The 18,345-nt window shown below is 36.3% G+C and overlaps 2 protein-coding genes and 2 long non-coding RNA genes across 5 annotated transcripts; 2 read left to right on the top strand and 2 right to left on the bottom strand.

Moving 5' to 3' along the window:
- Positions 1-4,399: 4,399 nt before the first annotated feature.
- LOC122586335 lies at positions 4,400-5,802 on the bottom strand. Its single transcript, XR_006321956.1, has 4 exons — positions 5,744-5,802; positions 5,423-5,583; positions 4,565-4,655; positions 4,400-4,470 (listed from the first exon to the last, which is right to left on the bottom strand). It is a non-coding gene; the product is annotated as an uncharacterized LOC122586335 (long non-coding RNA).
- Positions 5,803-8,921: 3,119 nt separating this feature from the next.
- LOC122587597 (protein ANTAGONIST OF LIKE HETEROCHROMATIN PROTEIN 1-like) lies at positions 8,922-10,635 on the top strand. The gene is made up of 3 exons (XM_043759774.1): positions 8,922-9,387; positions 9,683-10,018; positions 10,163-10,635. The coding sequence occupies exons 1-3, from the start codon at positions 8,922-8,924 to the stop codon at positions 10,633-10,635; spliced, it is 1,275 nt and encodes a 424-aa protein (XP_043615709.1).
- A 409-nt stretch (positions 10,636-11,044) lies between these two features.
- Positions 11,045-13,405, top strand: LOC122588936 (gibberellin-regulated protein 14). Its single transcript, XM_043761156.1, has 4 exons — positions 11,045-11,172; positions 11,298-11,318; positions 12,323-12,551; positions 13,043-13,405. Exons 1-4 carry the CDS (start codon positions 11,116-11,118, stop codon positions 13,225-13,227), a joined length of 492 nt encoding a protein of 163 aa, XP_043617091.1. The 5' UTR covers positions 11,045-11,115; the 3' UTR covers positions 13,228-13,405.
- Positions 13,406-14,187: 782 nt separating this feature from the next.
- On the bottom strand, positions 14,188-16,280 carry LOC122586313. 2 transcript variants are annotated; one of them, XR_006321953.1, is made up of 6 exons: positions 16,225-16,280; positions 15,645-15,705; positions 15,481-15,536; positions 14,935-15,028; positions 14,662-14,739; positions 14,188-14,385 (listed from the first exon to the last, which is right to left on the bottom strand). It is a non-coding gene; the product is annotated as an uncharacterized LOC122586313 (long non-coding RNA). The 2 variants fall into 2 exon arrangements; XR_006321952.1 differs by lacking the exon at positions 16,225-16,280 and having other exon boundaries at positions 15,645-15,737.
- Positions 16,281-18,345: the final 2,065 nt, after the last annotated feature.

Genomic DNA, 18,345 nt, shown 5'->3' with positions numbered 1-18,345 from the left:
CGCGATTTGTACCCACATCAGATCCTGGTAAACCTCAAACTTGAATTTCCATGAAACTTGACTCGCAAAGGAGACATTACGAACTTCCTAAAAGCGAGAAGAAGGTCGGGGCAAGCAGGGCGTACTCCAATGCAGGTACAAACATTAAATATTCTATTGTACTACGTTGTTGGAATTGACTTATTTACTCTATCTTGGTCATTAATCGCAGGTTATGTTTTCACTGTTGCAAGAGAAAAGGTACTTTTACTAGTTCACCACAAATAACAAAATTGGACGCTTGGAGAACCTGTTTTTTATTCATCCAACATCAATGACCTTATGGCGCGCATTTCCCTGGGTTATTGAAATAGACTCCACGTACAAAACTAACATCTACAACATGCCGCTAGTTGAGATCGTCGGCGTGACTTCAACGGGGAAGACCTTCAGTTTAGCGTATGCGTTTATCGTAAACGAGCGGGAGGCAAATTATCAATGGGTTTTACGATGTCTTCGGTCCACCCTTGCTGATAGCTTTGCCGTTCGTGTCGTTCTTACTGACAGGGAGCTGGCCCTGATGAGAGCTTTGAAGGTTGTTATGCCGGAAGCGAAACATCTGCTGTGTAGGTAACATATATGGCAAAACATAATCAAGCACTGCGAACCGGCATTGCGGATGAAGAAAGATGTTAACATTGACAGGCTTAACGTTTGGTGGAAAAAAGTCTATCAGTCTCGGACTTTTGACGAGTTTAAGTCAAATGAGAAGGAGTTAAAAGAAAAACTTGCGGGTTTTCCAGGCATCTACAAGTACCTGACCGATAATTGGTTGTCCCCATACCGAGAACAGTTTGTGTCCTGTTGGGTCGATGAACACCTCAACTACCAAAACCACACCACAAACAGAGTGGAGGCCGAGCACCATTTACTGAAGGAAGAATTGAGGGGGAAATGCACATTTACTAGAATCCTCCAATGTGTTGATTATGTCCTGATCAGTCAAGAAGCAGAAATAAGGGGCCAACTGGGGTATAGCAACGGGACCCGGAAGGGGAAACATAATTACAACTGTATGAAGGACCTGTTGGGAAAGGTTTCACTTAAAGCTTTGGACATCATGGCTGATGAAATTGTACGCTTAGACAAAGTCCTTAAAAGACATGTTAACAAATGTGGGTGCAAGGTTCAGTCCAGTTGCGGGCTACCATGTGCCTGCAAGATTACCGAGTACATGCAGCGCGGTTAGTACGATTTATTACTTGTATTTTTTCATCAAAAGCACATAACTTCGTACACTTATTTATATCAAAAAAATGCAGGGACTCGTATACAGCCTCATGTCATAGACCCGTTTTGGAAAAAGCTTGACTTAACACCGTGGACATGCGTAGAAGACGAAGACGAAGAAGACGATGTCCATAAAGTCGTTGATGGTCTTACGAATTTCTTGGATTAGCAACCCAAGGCCCAAAAGAAACATTGGTTGTCAAAAATTAAAGACATGTTTAAGCCTGGTAAGACACAAGTGAATGATCCTCTTGTTCAAAAGACCACACGCGGAAGACCAGTCGGCTCGAAACAAAAGCCGCCAAAGGTATACATAATACATCTAAAAAAATATTTGTCTTATTCAATAAATACAGTATATATAACTACCTCAGTTAAGGAAACTGATTCTTACTAATGGTCTAGGTGCCGGATCTTAACACCAACCCACCTGGGCTACGAAAATCCAAGTCCAGTCGACCGAGGGAATACAAGGTGCCAGATTTGAACAAACCCCCACCTGCGCAGCCCGCCAGACACAGTACGTACGAGCCGTCCCAGTCCTGTCGTTATCCCGAGAACCGAAAATTGTTCGACGATCAATCCCAACCTGAATCAGAATGGGTCAAAGATAATCCTGACATTTTTGAAAACCTGCACCCATATCCAGGTCTTGATGATATATATACTTTCGGGGACCCGTCCCAATCCTACGGGGTCGGGGATACACCATATGTGACACAAAAATTATATGGATTCGGCGATACGTCCCAAGACCATTGGCTCAACTATGACCAACCATATTCCAACTTAGTAGATGACATCTTCGGGCCACCACCTACACAATCTAGAAATGCACCCATATATGAATCAAGGCAGGCGCAGGTTTCAGATCCGGAGTCAGAGGCACAATCATCGGCCAGTTGGGTTGGGTATGTTGCGGAACCGTATAACGCCAGTCTTTCCAAAAATTACGATTGGGTACTAGGTGAGATACCATCGTACTTAAGGCCGTACGTTGTAGGCGCACAAAATGTCAAAGGAGACGGTAACTGTGGATTTCGAGCTACTGCTGTAGCTTTGGGGCTAGATGAGGAGATGGGTGCAGAGTGGGTTCGTACGCAGATGCTCGCGGAGTTTGAATCTGACCTCGATGGGTACATGCAAATGTTTGGGCAAACAGAGGGCAACCGAATGTTGTCGGCGCTGCGAACATCTTATTATGGACGAAGCCGGTCCATACATCATTGGATGAGTGAGTGTGGTTCCATATCCTCCTGACCAATAAGCTGGGTATAATAGTCAACTGTGTTAGCATACGTGACCCCCGCACAGTATTTCCGATGCATCACGGCTTAGATCAGTTGTTTTTCAAACAACCGATAAGTATTGCTCTGATAAACAACGAAACCCATTTTGTTGCAGTGAAATTAGCAGGCGACTACCCAATGGCCTACAAGAATCCGGAATGGGAATTTCACGCAACCGATCCTGCACGTCGACTAGCATTAACGTACGCAAATCAAGAAGATGCGTATCAAATTTGGTTGTACGCAAACATGCCAAGAGTACCACCAGGCCCTCCTATTGTAATAAATGATTAAATTCGTTCAATGTTTTATATAGGTTGTTTGTATGTATACTTTTTTTATTGTATATATTTTTTTTATGTATTTAAGTTGTTGTTCCAAAACAAGTTTTAATCAACAATTTTTCATACTTTTCAGTTGTACATACATTGATTTTATAATACTTTTATAAAGTTGATTCCAATTATTTTTTTATCAACAAATGTATACAAACATAAAAAATACAAATGATTATATCACGCAAATGAAGATTACAAAAGGAAATCACACTTCAGTTAAACGATGAATACAAACAATAAAAAAAAGGAAAATTAATCACTTTCATCATCACTATCACTATCACTACCCAACCGCTGTGTGGGGGCCCGTGACATGCTAGGCCCAGCATGGGATGATGACGTGCAAGGTCCGGCTTCGAATGATGACTGGGTCCAAGGGCTACCCTGGGCGAACATATCATTGACGTTAAAGGACGGTGACTGCTGGGCTGGGAAGCGTTGCTCTATATCATCTGGGAGGGGGACATTCAGTCCACGTGTTCCCCTAACCACACGCCCAACCACACGAGTATGTCCCGATCGTGTCCCTAAAGCGTCCACATATGTCTGCGTAGGCGGGGTATTGGGCACTTGGGAAAGTCTTTGGTGGGTATCAAGAAGCCGCTCCTGTAGCACATGAAAATTAAGTTAATAATAACTAAAAATTAGTTATACTTAATATAAATATACCAAAAAAATTTCTTTCTCCAGGATTTGTGCAAGATCTTACATAAATGGGCCTAACTGCGTCCTGCACCATCCCATCTCGTCTCGTGTGGGCCCGCAAATAAAACTCGGGCGGCTCCTCACATCGCCCGTCATTATCTTCCTGTATATACATTAATCAAAGTTATATATTTGTATATGTATCTCTGTATAGATAGATGTTTACATACGTGGATATAAATAATTACGTATAACTTACAGCGTAACGCCATTCACGCTGAACGTATGACTGCCGACCGTGAGTACTGACAAAATTATTTTGTTGCTGCCTGTTTGTCGTGTTTCTTTGGGCAGCAATCATCCGGGGCTCGCTGGTCCAGTAACCCAGTAGATAACTCCACACCTGTGGAGGCATCCCATACGGAGGTTGACTCTCCAGTTCTGCCAGCCTCTGGGACCCACCCCTGTCAGTGAACCAAGTCTTCTTGAATTTTGCTTTTTTATCCCTGTAGATCTTCAGGGCATCCTGACGTATCATCCTGGACACGGCCTCTCGTAACGGGTGATTTTCTGGGTGACCTAGATATGGTTCTAAGTAGAACTGTCTCTGCAATAGTACCAAGTAATAGTTAGCATCTACCATTTTTTTTAAATGACGTATTTAAAAAATAAAAAAAATTAGTTTTATACCATAAGCCAGTCAGTAAGTCCATCCTTGATGGGTTAGGGCACCTGATCCCACGACTCGTAATTATGTGGGACGGTAGCGACATAGGTCCCCAAATAGCTCTTGTACCACTTGGCGTGGTCCCCGATTGCCTGCCACCTACTTAGATCGTTATTCAACATAAGCGAGATCCGGCGTCCCGAATTCTGAAACTCGCGCTCCAGATCGTTGTTAGCAGCAGCAGCTCTCCCTGTGCTAATACCTGCAAAACAAAATAAAATAACAAATATATATATATATATATATATACATATGTACCATATATTTATATGCAACGTACATTAATATTTACTTACCACCCGTACGCCTACAACCCCATTCGGGATTCCACCCCCAGTTTGGAGGGTCGTTACCACCATCTCCGCCGTGAAGTGCAGCCATTTTAACCTATATCCGCCGTCCCAATTTATAAAATAACATAAAGAAACATAAAAGTCATTAAAAAGGTGCGACCTAAATTAACATATTTTGGACACAAAATTGTTTTTCAAAATTATTATACCTAAAATGATCACTTTTTTGCAAGTTTTTTTCAAACCTTCGTTTCTAACATTAATACTAACCTAATAACAACTATATTAACAATTACAATGGTACTAAAAAGGGTTTTCTAAGAATCATATTTTGAACTATAATAAACAATAATTAAAACTACAAATGTTTTCTTAAATAAGTAATCTTTCCTAACTATAATACTATAACATTTCTATAACTAATACTTTCTAACATATATTTACTAACACTTGTTCCTAACATATATATTCTATAACAAACATATATTTTATATAACATTAAACTATAACATATATATAACTAATATTTTCTAACACATATTTTCTAACTTTTTTTTCAACATATATTTTCTAACAAACATTTCTATAACTAATACTTTCTAACATATATTTACTAACACTTGTTCCTAACATATATTTTCTATAACAAACATATATTTTATATAACATTAAACTATAACATTTATATAACTAATATTTTCTAACACATATTTTCTAACTTTTTTTTTCAACATATATTTTCTAACAAAAATATATAACATTTATTCTCTATAACTAATAATTTATATACCAAACAAATATTTGATAACACTATTATATATTTATATAAAAACAACTATTTAAAAGGTAAATGAGTAATACCTCGTCTGAAAAATGGTTTATCGGAAAAATATGTAGAGCAAAAAACGGACTGTCTGGCTGGCCGGAAAAAATAATAGTCGCCAGAAAATGCTATCGCCGCAGTAAACCGGAAAACTATAAAAACTGCTTTCGCCGGAAAAATGTCGCCGCTAAAACCACGCCTGAAAATGGATTCCGGGAGGCCGGAAAAGGTAGGTAGCGTAAAAAGGAATGTTGATAACGATGATGAGGGGATAGATGGCCGGATTTGTGAGTTATAAGAATGGAGAAGAAATGATTTTCTTGGAGAATTTTCCTTACAGAGGAGGAGGAGGAACTTACAGAGGAGGAGGAGGAAATTACAGAGGAGGAGGAGGAGGAGTAGAAGTATTCGGAGAAAGAGGAACGAATGGATCGAATATGTATCGAATAGAGAGGTGCATTGTTTATATCGAAATACTGCCAATGGGGGACCCACTATTTGCGGCGACGTCGCTGCTAATAGTAGGGACCACCACCACGTGATCCAGTCAAACGTTGCAGACGCATTTGACCCTGGGACCCACCATTTGCGGCGACGTCGCCGCTAATAGTGGGGACCACCAGCTGGTCGGGTTACTTCTTTTTCCCTGGTCGGGTTACGCGCTTCGATCCAATATAATAAAACACAAGTTTCATCGTTGTGAAAATACCTCACAATAGCATCTCCAGGCTCTTCTGTTTCCATTTTCTTTTTCTTTAAATATACATTTTCAAAATACAATAACTTTATATAACATACAACTATGTTTTATATACAAGACATTCGTATAAATTAAAAATAAAATTAAAATATATAGTCGTTCTAAAAAAAAATAAGATGGATAGTTTTTAAAACAATTTATTTTCCATTAAAAATTGCTAAATCAAAAAAACAAATAGGTGTGAGTTAATACTTGTTTATATATATACACTAGAAGTCTACCCACGCAATATCAAGAAGAGATAAATGATAAATAGAAATATTAAATGTAAACTTTCTTCGTTACATCGTCAAAAGATGATGGGCTAACAGCTAACTTCACCTTCGCCGACATCGGTTTTGGATTGTTTAACACAAATGTATAAATAAGTATGTGTTATAATTGTTAAAACATTTAAACGGTAGAAAATCCTAAATCACCTTGCAGAATGAATTTGGTCACAACCCAAATCGTATAAAAAATCGATTAAAACTTCAAAGTTGATTTTCTTTGACTTTTAAATTTTTTTCACCTTTAACTTTAATTTTTTTTCACCTTAAATTCATCTTAATTATATCTTAATCTTAATTAACTACCTTATAAAACATTTAGTCATCTTAATTTTTTTCAAAAAATAACTTGATTTACTCAAACTACCCATCTTTTTTATTTATTAATTCAATAGGGAGCGGCTATTTACACACACCAACTATTTGAAGCTTACACTACCGAAACGCCCCGTGTTATGTAAAACGCCACGTTTATTGCCTCGTTTTATATAAAACGCCACGTTTGTCCGGTGTGTAGATAGTAAAAGCTATAAGGAGAATTACACGTGGTCTGACACACGTGTCAGTAATTCCCCCGTTTTAGGGACCGTTTAACCTAATACTTAGCGGTTTATGTAAAACGGTACAAATGCGGCGTTTTATATAAAACGTGGTAACGAACGAAGCGTTTTACATAAAACGACACGTTTTGGTAGTGTTTCTATGACCAGTGGACGGTGTATCCCTAGTATCACCCTTTAAATATCTTCACCTAATATACCTATAACACCCATAATGAAATTATTAACAATCTAAATCCCTCAACTCTTAAATTAATTATAATACCTCATTTTACATCAATTACTTTTCTATTAATAACCACATCACTACTGACACCGGCGCACCATCACCTGCCACTGTTATTACCACTATACCGCTGCAGAGTTTGAACTCGACAAAGTATAATCCAGGGACCGGTTTCCTGTATGCAAGTGACGACAAAGATCTGTATAAGTGAGATATAGGGCACGCACAGCTTACAAGAATATCATTCTATTAAATAATGCCCATATATGTCTCCACATGAAAAGCTGGCATTTTTCAAATTTGATTGATCTACACCACAACTCCAGCTGGACTTGCTACTGTGCTTTTCTAGTTTCTACCCACTCCCAAACAACTCCAATCTACTGTCAACACTGTTAAACTCTATCTATCCTAACCAAACGAGAAGTTATATAAATATCATTTTTTTAATAAACATGTTATAAGTATAAACTTTACGGTTAATTTTATAAACCATTAGTACATAAATATGATATATTTATTGAAAATAAATGGTATAAATATCATTAAAGTAGAAATTTAGTGGCAAAAGTAGTCCCCAAATGAAGAAATTAGGTCTGGTATCCTTATGTTCGAATCTTGGAGGAAATAAGGATTTACCCTTATTAATCGTCGTGTCTTTGAGCGGCTTAGTAGGAGGTTTTCTCCCATCTAGTATTTGAAATATGCATTTCTAATATGAGAGAACTCTCTAGCGTGGACCCAGTTAAAACAACGTATACTAGACTTTTCGCTGTCGGATCACAACACAAAGTTTCTAACGAAATTCACCTTTCAAATAAAAATGTATTAAACTCACAATGGATTAGCCCCATGATATATAAAAGTAGGGTTTTACTTAGAATTTAAGGTTTTAAATTCAAGTTTGATAATGAGTTTTATTTCTCAGAGATTTAATTAAGAGGATGCACTCATTTAAATGGTTATATACCATAGACCAGGTTGAAACAAATTATATTAAACTTTTCGGCATTCGCAAGTAAATCATCATACTTTAAAAACTAATCTCCTAGTATAAATTAAATATCACTATTACAAAGTAAATCATTATCTATATTACTTTATAAAATGTCATTTATTTAAATATCAATGATTATATTACACTGTCAGTCATTCATCTTTTAAATTGTCTCCATGAACCCTTTACATCATTTATCTACACCACTCGACGCCGTCTCTACCGCAAACAGTCCTCCCCCACCACCACACTGTCACCTTCAGGAACAACGCTGCATTGTGCTGGTACCGTGCTAGTACTTTAAAAACTAATCTCCTAATATAAATTAAATACTCACTATTACTACTCACTATTATTGACTGCCAAATTATGGCTGTAAAAATTGTAAAAACTAAGACTAAACGGAGTGGACCAAAAATTGGCCGACCCTCGCCCTCTCTCGCCCGACGTCGCCCCCCACACCACCCCCGTCCACCGACTTTCCTTTTGCCCGACTTCTTCCCCTCGCCCGTTCCATCTTTGACCATCCAAACTTCAAGATTTTTTTCCCCTTTCCAAAGCCATTAACAGTTTTTTTTTTCTTTTTTTTTTTAATTTTCCCCTTCCTATATATATCTTCATCTTCTTCCTTTTTTAACAAAACATATACATATATACAAAACACCATCACACACACACATAAATCTTCTTCCATTTTTACATAAATATATACATATATTACGGATATGGATCCTCCATCACCCTCTTCATCCGATGATTCAATCGATCTCGAAGACGCTATTCTTAGTACCGTTGCTTTGACGGTTACTACTATGATTCAAGCCGCGGAAGACGAGGAAGATCAACTTTCGCCTAGAAGAAGAACGGTTCTGGAACGTCGACGTGAAGAGGCATACGCGCGATTGGTCCGCCTTTACTTTGTCGAGCGCCCCGTATTTGGCTCGAGAGATTTTAGACGGCGCTATCGTATGAGCAAGCGGCTATTTTTGAGAATTACAAATGATTTAGAAGAAAGGTATCCATATTTTCAACAAAGAATGGATGCTCGTGGGAAGCTGGGTTTCATGCCGATACACAAGACTACCTCCGCGCTTCGTCAATTAGCATATGGGTGTAGCGTCGACTTGTTTGACGAGCATTTGGAGATGTCGGCTAGGACTTCCCGGGAGTCGCTAATTTATTTTTGTAAAGGTACATTTTATATATAGTTATATCTTATTTACTTACTTACTATATATATAGTTACATATTATTTAGTTAGGTATATAATATTTACTTACATATATATCATTTATATAGTTAATTTTACATTTATATAGTTATATTTACATAGTTATATATCAAATACTTACGTACATAATATATATAGTTACATAATATTTAGTTAGGTATATAATATTTAGTAACGTACATATTATTTATATAGTTAACTTTACATTTATATAGTTATATATTAATTTTACGTATTTATAAATAATTTAAATAGGTATAAATGAATTGTATGGAACGACATACCTACGGAGACCTACATCTATGGATCTTGAGCGAATATACGATGTGCATGAGCAGCTTCATGGTTTCCCTGGTATGATCGGTAGTATTGATTGCATGCACTGGCCATGGGAGATGTGTCCAACCGCATGGCGCGGTTCGCACACCAGAGGGGATGTTGGTAGACCATCATTGATGCTTCAGGCGGTTGCGTCTACTGACTTGTGGATTTGGAATGCATATTTTGGTCAGCAGGGGTCCAACAATGACATCAACGTGTTTGAGGCGTCCCCAGTCTTGGAAGAAATTATATCTGGCATGGCACCTACAGGTTAATTACGTACTTAACGTTTAAGTATATAATATGTAGTAATATATTATATATGCTTTTGTTAACTAATATTAGCTTTTGTTTAATTTACAACGGGTTTTTATGCTAACAACAACTACTACAAAGCCGGATACTACTTGACAGATGGCATCTACCCTGAGTATTCCACATTTGTGAAGACTTTTACTGACCCGATTGATGAAAAGAGAAAATACTTTAAGAAAAAACAAGAATCGGCGCGAAAGGATATCGAGAGAGCATTCGGGGTTCTTAAAAAGCGTTGGAAAGTTGTTAGTTTTCCCTCACGGTTTTGGGACAAGCAGAGGATGCATGACGTGATATACGCGTGTATCACCCTACATAACATGATATTGGAGGATGAAGATAAAGCTTTTTGTCAAAACTTCAACGATGAAGACCCGACACTAGACCCGGCGTATTGGGAACAACAAACTTCAATGGAGCAACGGATCGCGAATTCACAAGCCGTACGAAATAGCCAAACCCACAACATGCTCTCAGCGGATTTGGTAAATCATCTTTGGGAAAACAAGAGAGGAAATCATCCACCATACGTGCCGCTGGAAGTCGATGACTACTTTAGCGATGATGATTAGTTATTAGTTATTTATTTGTGTTTGTGTATCGAATAATTTTTTTTATGTGTTTGATGTGTGGTTTTTATGTTTTAATTTGTGTGTGTTGGATTTTAATTTTAATGGTTAGTATTTTATTTTACTATTTATAGAAATTTTGTTATTTTTATAATAATATGAAAATCATAAAAAATTAAAACAAAAATAAAATCAATCATTAAAACCAATCATTGAAAGTGCCACATGACACAAGTCGCTCCTTACTTAAAAACCCACCCATTTCCACCCTTTTTGAGAGACAACTCTTTTTACCCTCCATGCCACATGGCACAAGTCGCCCCCTCCTACCCTTCTTCCCACTCCTCTTGGTCTAATCTCCTAGTATAAAATAGTACAAATCTTGTTACCTTCTATATATACCAACTATAGCCACACCACCTTACTTACCAACTGAAAAAAATAAAATCCTAACAAGTTACACTCTTTAAGCTTTTGCTAAATATGGCAATGAAGCTTCATTTCTTCCTTTTGGCCTCATTCCTTCTTGTTACTACTTCTGTAAGTTTCTATACTGCACTCATTTCCATTTTGAAAAGAACAATAAAAAAAAGGAAAAAAAGAAGCAGCTGGACTTATGGGTATAACTTTGTCATTAATCTTTGACTCTTTGTGCTGTTTTGCAGATTACATCCAATGAACATGAGGTAAGTTCAGATCTCTTTGGAAATGTTTTAGTCTTGAAATATGAACTTTTTTTTTTTTTTAAAAAAAACTTATTTTATCATTGCTAGCTAGTGTCCATTTTTGGATTCTTGTAGATCTTGGAGTTTAACTATGACTACTAAAACAGAGTAAAAACAAGATCGTGACTTATAATAAGGACACTGGTTTCTTGCACTTCATTTTTGTATTGTATCTGTTTTTGTACCATCTACAATCTATGCATTTTCGGCAATGGGATTTGTGGCACATTATTTAGTACATTGGGTTTCACCCGGTTCGAGTCGCCTTCTCGGGTTTCCACCCGATTCGAGGCTTGCTTCTCTCATGTGTGGAATGGGTGTATAGTGATGGGGTATTTTTGGAGGCCCAAGTTCCATCCTAAATTTGTGTGTGATTGAAGGCTAAAGTAGAATAGTTGTTTAAGAAGAAAAAAATCTCTCAACATTTTCATGTTTTGTATTGGTAAATACTTTATTAGTACTTATTGTTCATAGCAACCAAAGGGTAGAATAGTTTATTGTAGGGTAGAATACTTTAATTGTTCATAGCAACCAAAGGGGTGACGTGGTTGGGTAGTCATTTGTTCCCTCTTTATGTATGGTCATTTATATCACCAAATGGGCAGAGCTTCTTTTGGAACAGCCTCTCTAACCAGGTAGAACTAAAGGCAGATTGTCTACAGCTCATCTCTCCCATATCCGGCTTATGACAGATATGGGTATAGTTGTTGTTTATATCACCAAATGGATTAGCTTATTTTATGGACTTAACAGTCTATTTGAATTTTTGGCCCTCTGAGCTTATGAACTCGAGTTTATCAAGTATCCAAGCTCGTAAGTTCAAACGTATTACTTACTTTGGAAAGGATTTTTTAAAATCTAGTATGACATAATTAGTGGGTTAGAACTCTAGACAAAATAATTATCATAACTTTACAAAGTCCGGACCTTGTGAATAAACATTAACTCACTTTTGCTTGGTACAGGGTGCATTATATGCCACCACCGCTGCCCCGGCCAAACCCACACTACCTGCACCAGAAGTGAAACCATCACTACCACCAACATCTTCACCTGTCGCTAAACCACCCACCACTACACCAATTGCTAACCCTCCCACCGCTACTCCACCGGTTGCCAAGCCTCCCACCGCCACACCACCGGTCTCCAAACCACCAACAGCTGCACCACCAACCCCACCAAGAAACACTAAAGGTAACATCTTTTTAATTGGTTTTTAAAGGGTGTATGTGATTATTTATATATTGAACTGTTTTTAAGCAGTTTAAAAGAGTAATGGTATATGTGATTAATTTGGTAGGCCTAACAACGCACATAAATTAAAGTTAGCATTGATTTAACTCATTCTCTTTTTTAATCTTAACCTTTGTTTAACCATGTTAGTACCAAATATTTTTATCATACTTGTAGGCCTAACCAATTAGTCAAATTATAAGAAATAAGCAGTTTGTAAGTTGTAACATGTAGTTTGATGCCTGGTTACTCTAAACCGTTCTCATTTAAGCGGATAAATACTTTTAGATATGAAAGACGTTATACTTACCAATGGTTTTGCTAAATAATGTATATAAACATGTGGTTCCAGAAACTAATATAGTTTGTCGATTTCATAAGTCAGATCATTTTGGAAAGATGTGTTTGATTTAATCCTAACTACTTAGATTTTTTTTTGTTTTGTTTTGCAGAATGCTACCCACCATGTGTTGTGAGGTGCAAAAATCATTCAAGGCAGAATGTATGCTTGAGAGCTTGTGTAACATGCTGTGATCGGTGCAAATGTGTTCCACCCGGGCAGTCCGGAAACCAAGAGGTTTGCGGCAAGTGCTACACCAATATGAAAACTCACGGTGGCAGACCCAAATGCCCTTAATTGGAATCTTTATCATTAGGTTATTATTATTAGTATTAAGATAAGTTGGCTAGTATTCTCTCCTTCAGTTTCTGTTTGTTGCCTAAGTGAAAAGGGGATTAAGGCTTGTGTCTGTTGTTTATGGTGAAATTTGGATTAGTGCTATTTTGGTAATATTAACGAGTATTTGCTTTTGGTACCATCAACCCTTGTTTGTGTATTTACAGAATTAAGAGTCATTTGTTTGACTTTTAGGATTAGGACCTATTTGTTCCGTAGCAATAGTACTCACAAAAAGGTCAAAATCTCAAATTCATGTGGGTTTTGACACCGGCCTTGGCCAGCGTCTTTTGCACATAGATATCATCTTTCTTTTTCTTGTAAGACTCCAAAAGGACTATATGCCTATATATATATATATATATATATACACGATGCCAAAGTACTCGTAAAATAGATGCAAACTTGAGTTATCGGGTACCATAAAATCACACAACAAAACATATAAATGGCTTCTTTTCAAAAGATCATGGTTGCTTTTGCCATTTGCGTTGCTGCTGCATCAATGGTGGCAACTGCTGATCATCATCGTAAGTGGGCACTGGCTCCTGCCCCATCATATGTACCAGCAACATCTTCTTCGGTTCAGTCCACGATGACGGACTTTGTGAGGGGTGCAGTTTCCTTCTTAATTTCCACTTAAAGAACTTGCCTAAGCTTCATCATCTGATACATCGCTTTGTAATGTGACATCGATATAGCATCATCATATGTTTAATAAAACATTGTTCCGTGTTTCTTTTTTCCATATAATGTTCAAGTGGATGATGTCGCAAAATGTTGATCTTTTCTTCATTAGCATTGTCTGTTACAACTAGATCAATACCCGGTCGTTGACCGGGTTAAAAAAGTAGATAAAATATACACTTTAAACCTTTTACATATAATATATACTTAAAACCGATAGTTCAATACCCAGTAGTTGACCGGCTAAAAAGATGCAATGAAATAACAAAAGTACATTTTCATGAATCTACTTGCTATTTTGATTCCATATACATTGGTTTATCATTTTGAGAATCACTTGATGTTCTCTTGCCGCTAAGAAACCTCAAAGCTAACCTGCCACTACAGAAACCTCAAACATAACCTCCCCGCTACAGAAACCTTAAACGTAACCTGCATTCAAAGGGAGATAAGAAATCACCATTACATACAAATTATGTACTACGAGGAAAAAAGGGAGCTTATAAAACTAATGTAATTTACTGCATTACTATCATGAAACAATCAAAGAAGGATCTTTTGTTTGCTACTATGAAGCCTACAATCCAACCCTATTCCAGCAGAAATGTCTCCATTGATGTGCAATGACATTACAAAAATTATAACTTTTCAATGGTTAAATACAATTGCTACACAAGTTACAAACCAACATGAAAGTATGAAACTAACTTGGCACATCTTCTTCATCGTCCACGCTCAACCTCCTCTCACCACACCTATAACGTGTAGATGATCCTAAAAAAAAACCTGTTGACCATCGAAAAAATTAAAAACCATACACATAAAATTTTAACTCAGGCCCTCTGACTGGCGTATTTGGGTAACGGGCCAAAAATCCTTTGAACAGCGGCCCCAATAGTATCCCAAAACCCTGACCAGCAGCCCAAAGAGCAGCAAAGAGGCCAAATAAAGCTTAAAACCAAGTTTTAAAATGTGTTTTACCTTCATGTCCAGTAGATGGTGCTGACTATTCTGCTTGGTAGTCGGGTAGTTCACCAAGTCATTTTTGAAATTGTTTCTACCAGTAAGTATAACCCTGAAACATTTGACATGGAAAATCTATTATTAAGAAGTTGTAATTTGTAAAGGAACATTTCTAATGATTGGGAAAATGAAAAATTAAATAATGTATAAGTTTCATCTCAATCTATCTCTTTTACAAATAACAATATCACATATGAAAAGCACATTTTCAAATTAATTAAAATTTACTACTTGACCTAACAAAGTTGTTTGTACCATATAATTTATATATAAAGAAAAAAACATCAGTACTGTAGTACCATGATCATGCAATGGGATTCCTAGATGCATTGAACCGGAAAAGTGAAGATAGAATTTTCTAGCAATTCCAAATTTGATAGCACAAGACATGAAGAGATAATGTAAAAAACTGCCACACAAAATAGCCAACTGAAAAATGTTGGGAATAATACATGACAATAACCTGTGCAATTTCACCTAAAATATGATAAAAAGAAACCATACTTTATCCTCTTGACACTAACGGTTGCACCTCTTTTTCCAATGTAATCAAGCGCCACCTGCAATAAGAGTGAAGAATAAGAGATTGACATATTAACTTGGTGAAAATGCTCACTCTCAACTTATATTTCAAAACAATCTAGCCCGTTGATGCAAAAGAAACTTACTTGTTGATTTTGTATCACAAAGGCTTCTTCTGATGAAGGGCACAAAAACTCCATCATTTCACTTTCAGCAAAAACATAGCAAATGTGTTCCAATATATTATTATCAGCAACAAATCCCAATGCTCAAAACACAACAATAGGAATTTCAGTTTGGATCCCAGTACTCGGTGCCATTAAACAAACTTCTGCCACATAATCATATTTTTTAGGTTGTCTCTTCTTAAACACATATACATTATTGGTTGTCATCTACTCTTGAGCAATTTTAAAATTAATTTGTCTGGTACATTTGTTTTGGCCAAGAATCATGGTATTTTACAATTGTTTTTAACAATTCTATCCAACTATCCATAACCAAATAAATGGCTTTTTCTCTTCTTTGTTTCTCACAAAAATTTATAGGACCCTTTTCCTCCCTCAGATCCAAATTGACCCCCTTCAATTCAGAATTATATTTTAATGATAAACATAATTTTATGTTAATATAATACTATGCTCCAAACAATATCACATAAAGATAATATTAATGTATAAAATTAAATCATCAAATATAATATATTTTGATTAGAGAAAGTAATACCTTGAAGCTTTTCATCAGAATCCCCAAAAGCTTTTTACATGCTGTGTAAAAATCCCGATAAAGGTCCCTTCGGTATACCTGCATGTTTAAAACTTTGAATGCAATAAAGTTTAAGAGGATTAAATCGGTTTACAAATCCATAAGATATATATATATACACACACACATGTTGCGATAGGAATCTAATATACATATATATAGTGGATAATTGGATATAGACCTGGTTGAATTGATGTGCAGGACTATTTGGAGGTTTAGATGCATTGAACAAATGTATAACACTACATTCTTACTAATGAAGAACTTGTATAGAAGGTTTTAAATGAAAGATTTTATGTTTATTAGGTCGGGAAACAAAAAACATTAACAAAGGATTAGGTCCGGAGGCAGAGCGGTATTAGAGAATACAGACGTGTTACTTAAAATAGAGAAATAGAGTTTAAAGGGTTAAGATTCAAATTTGGGTTTTAATTTGAGTGGTCAAGATTAAAATTTGAAATAATTTTTTTCTCTCAGCTCTGGGAGCCATATATATATATAATATTTTTGTTATAGTGAAATAGTAGAGAACTATTATGTGTTAATATATGGGTTGTCACTAATAATTTTGCTTTTGATATTGTTCAAAGTCGAGATTATTAATAAGAAATTTAATTTTTAACTTTATAATTAAATGAATTCAAATTATATTTTTGATAAGTAATTAATATGTAATAGATTAAATATAAGTACACATATCTATATCTATATTTATACTTCCTTGAATTAAGAAATTAAGCATTTTTTTCCTTCCCAAAATACACCTACTTAAAAATAAAACCCTACCCGCTCATTTTCCCCGTTCTGCAAACCCATAACATACACAAAAACACACATACACACAAACACACATATCCACCCACCGCCCTCCATCACCACTGCCTTCCATCTCCACTGCCGCTATCAACACCATCAGCGTCGTCCATAACCACCGCCCTCCATCTCTACTGCATCTATCAACACCATCAGCGTTGTCCATCACCACCGCTACCATCAACCACAAACACCACTGGCTTCAATAACCACAAAATCGGTGTCAATCAGCACCGTCTCTGCCATCCATCACCGCCTATCGACGTTAATCACCACCATCGCTATCATTCCAGTTTTAGGGGTTTCATGAAGATTTAAAATTATTTTTAATAAAGGTAATTGATGTTATTTTTAATTTTCCCCTCAAAAAAAAATTGGATTTGATGTCAATGTTGTTTCTCAAGTTCATTAGACATAGTTGTTTGGATCTATCCATATCAGATTTATTGATATTGTTATTTTTATTTTATTTTTTGGTAACATTAATTTGATATGATATTACAGTGGCATTGCTTCCTCAAAGTTCATCCCAGATCTTGATAGTTTGTCTCCATACCTTATTTATAAACATTATTTATGTTGTTATTTTGATGAAATTGGATTTGATGTTACAGCTATTTCTCATGTTCATCGTCAATGTGTTACAAGAGAGGTGATCTTATTAGTAGTATCATTTAAAGTATTGTAGAGTTTCAATTATAGATGTAATTGACAATAGGAATTTGTTTTCTTCGTTGATAGGTTGCATACTTTCTCGCTTTTTAATTTATTTTGGTAAGGAGTCACGTGTTGATAAAATAGGTTTTCAAAAAGATGTTTTATATACACTTATTTTTTGTAAATGTTCATAATCTTATTTTCGGTAAACAGCTGTTTAATTTTGATTTAATTTACGATAATTAATATGGTTAATATATAGTGACAGGTCCTCTGTTTTCTGCTTTTCCTGTGCATGCTGTCAGTGTAAATCCTCAATCCCTGGCTCTACACACTTGCGGGCAGTGTATCCGATCGCATGCAGTATAGTTGACTTGGTAAATCCGAGGTCAAACAAAAAGACTTTATAAGCGATTGTTAAAAATAAAGTGATTCAAGAAAAAGGGTTTTTATGGCCGAATTGCCACTTTGCAGAAGTTAGAAATAAATTAGTAATCCCGAAAGACTAATCGAAAGAAATCCGGTGTAACCAGGGCAGGGTTCGTCGGAAGACGAAAGTAAAAATGATTTTTGAGACAAGGATATTAAAAGGACACCTACTTGGATCAGCTC

The sequence above is a fragment of the Erigeron canadensis genome, chromosome 2 (genome assembly GCF_010389155.1).
Source record: "Erigeron canadensis isolate Cc75 chromosome 2, C_canadensis_v1, whole genome shotgun sequence".
NCBI classification, from domain to species: domain Eukaryota; kingdom Viridiplantae; phylum Streptophyta; class Magnoliopsida; order Asterales; family Asteraceae; genus Erigeron; species Erigeron canadensis.
The sequence above is the reverse complement of the archived record's forward strand: the minus strand, read 5'-3'. Positions and strand labels throughout refer to the sequence as shown.

Bases quoted from the DNA above. Each gene is read 5' to 3' on its own strand.
- LOC122587597 (XM_043759774.1), top strand. From the start codon at position 8,922: ATGGATCCTCCATCACCCTCTTCATCCGATGATTCAATCGATCTCGAA. The intron at 9,388-9,682 runs GTACATTTTATA...TAATTTAAATAG, and splicing joins GCTAATTTATTTTTGTAAAG to GTATAAATGAATTGTATGGA. The intron at 10,019-10,162 runs GTTAATTACGTA...ACTACTTGACAG, and splicing joins ATCTGGCATGGCACCTACAG to ATGGCATCTACCCTGAGTAT.
- LOC122588936 (XM_043761156.1), top strand. From the start codon at position 11,116: ATGGCAATGAAGCTTCATTTCTTCCTTTTGGCCTCATTCCTTCTTGTT. The intron at 11,319-12,322 runs GTAAGTTCAGAT...TGCTTGGTACAG, and splicing joins TTACATCCAATGAACATGAG to GGTGCATTATATGCCACCAC. The intron at 12,552-13,042 runs GTAACATCTTTT...TTTGTTTTGCAG, and splicing joins CCCACCAAGAAACACTAAAG to AATGCTACCCACCATGTGTT.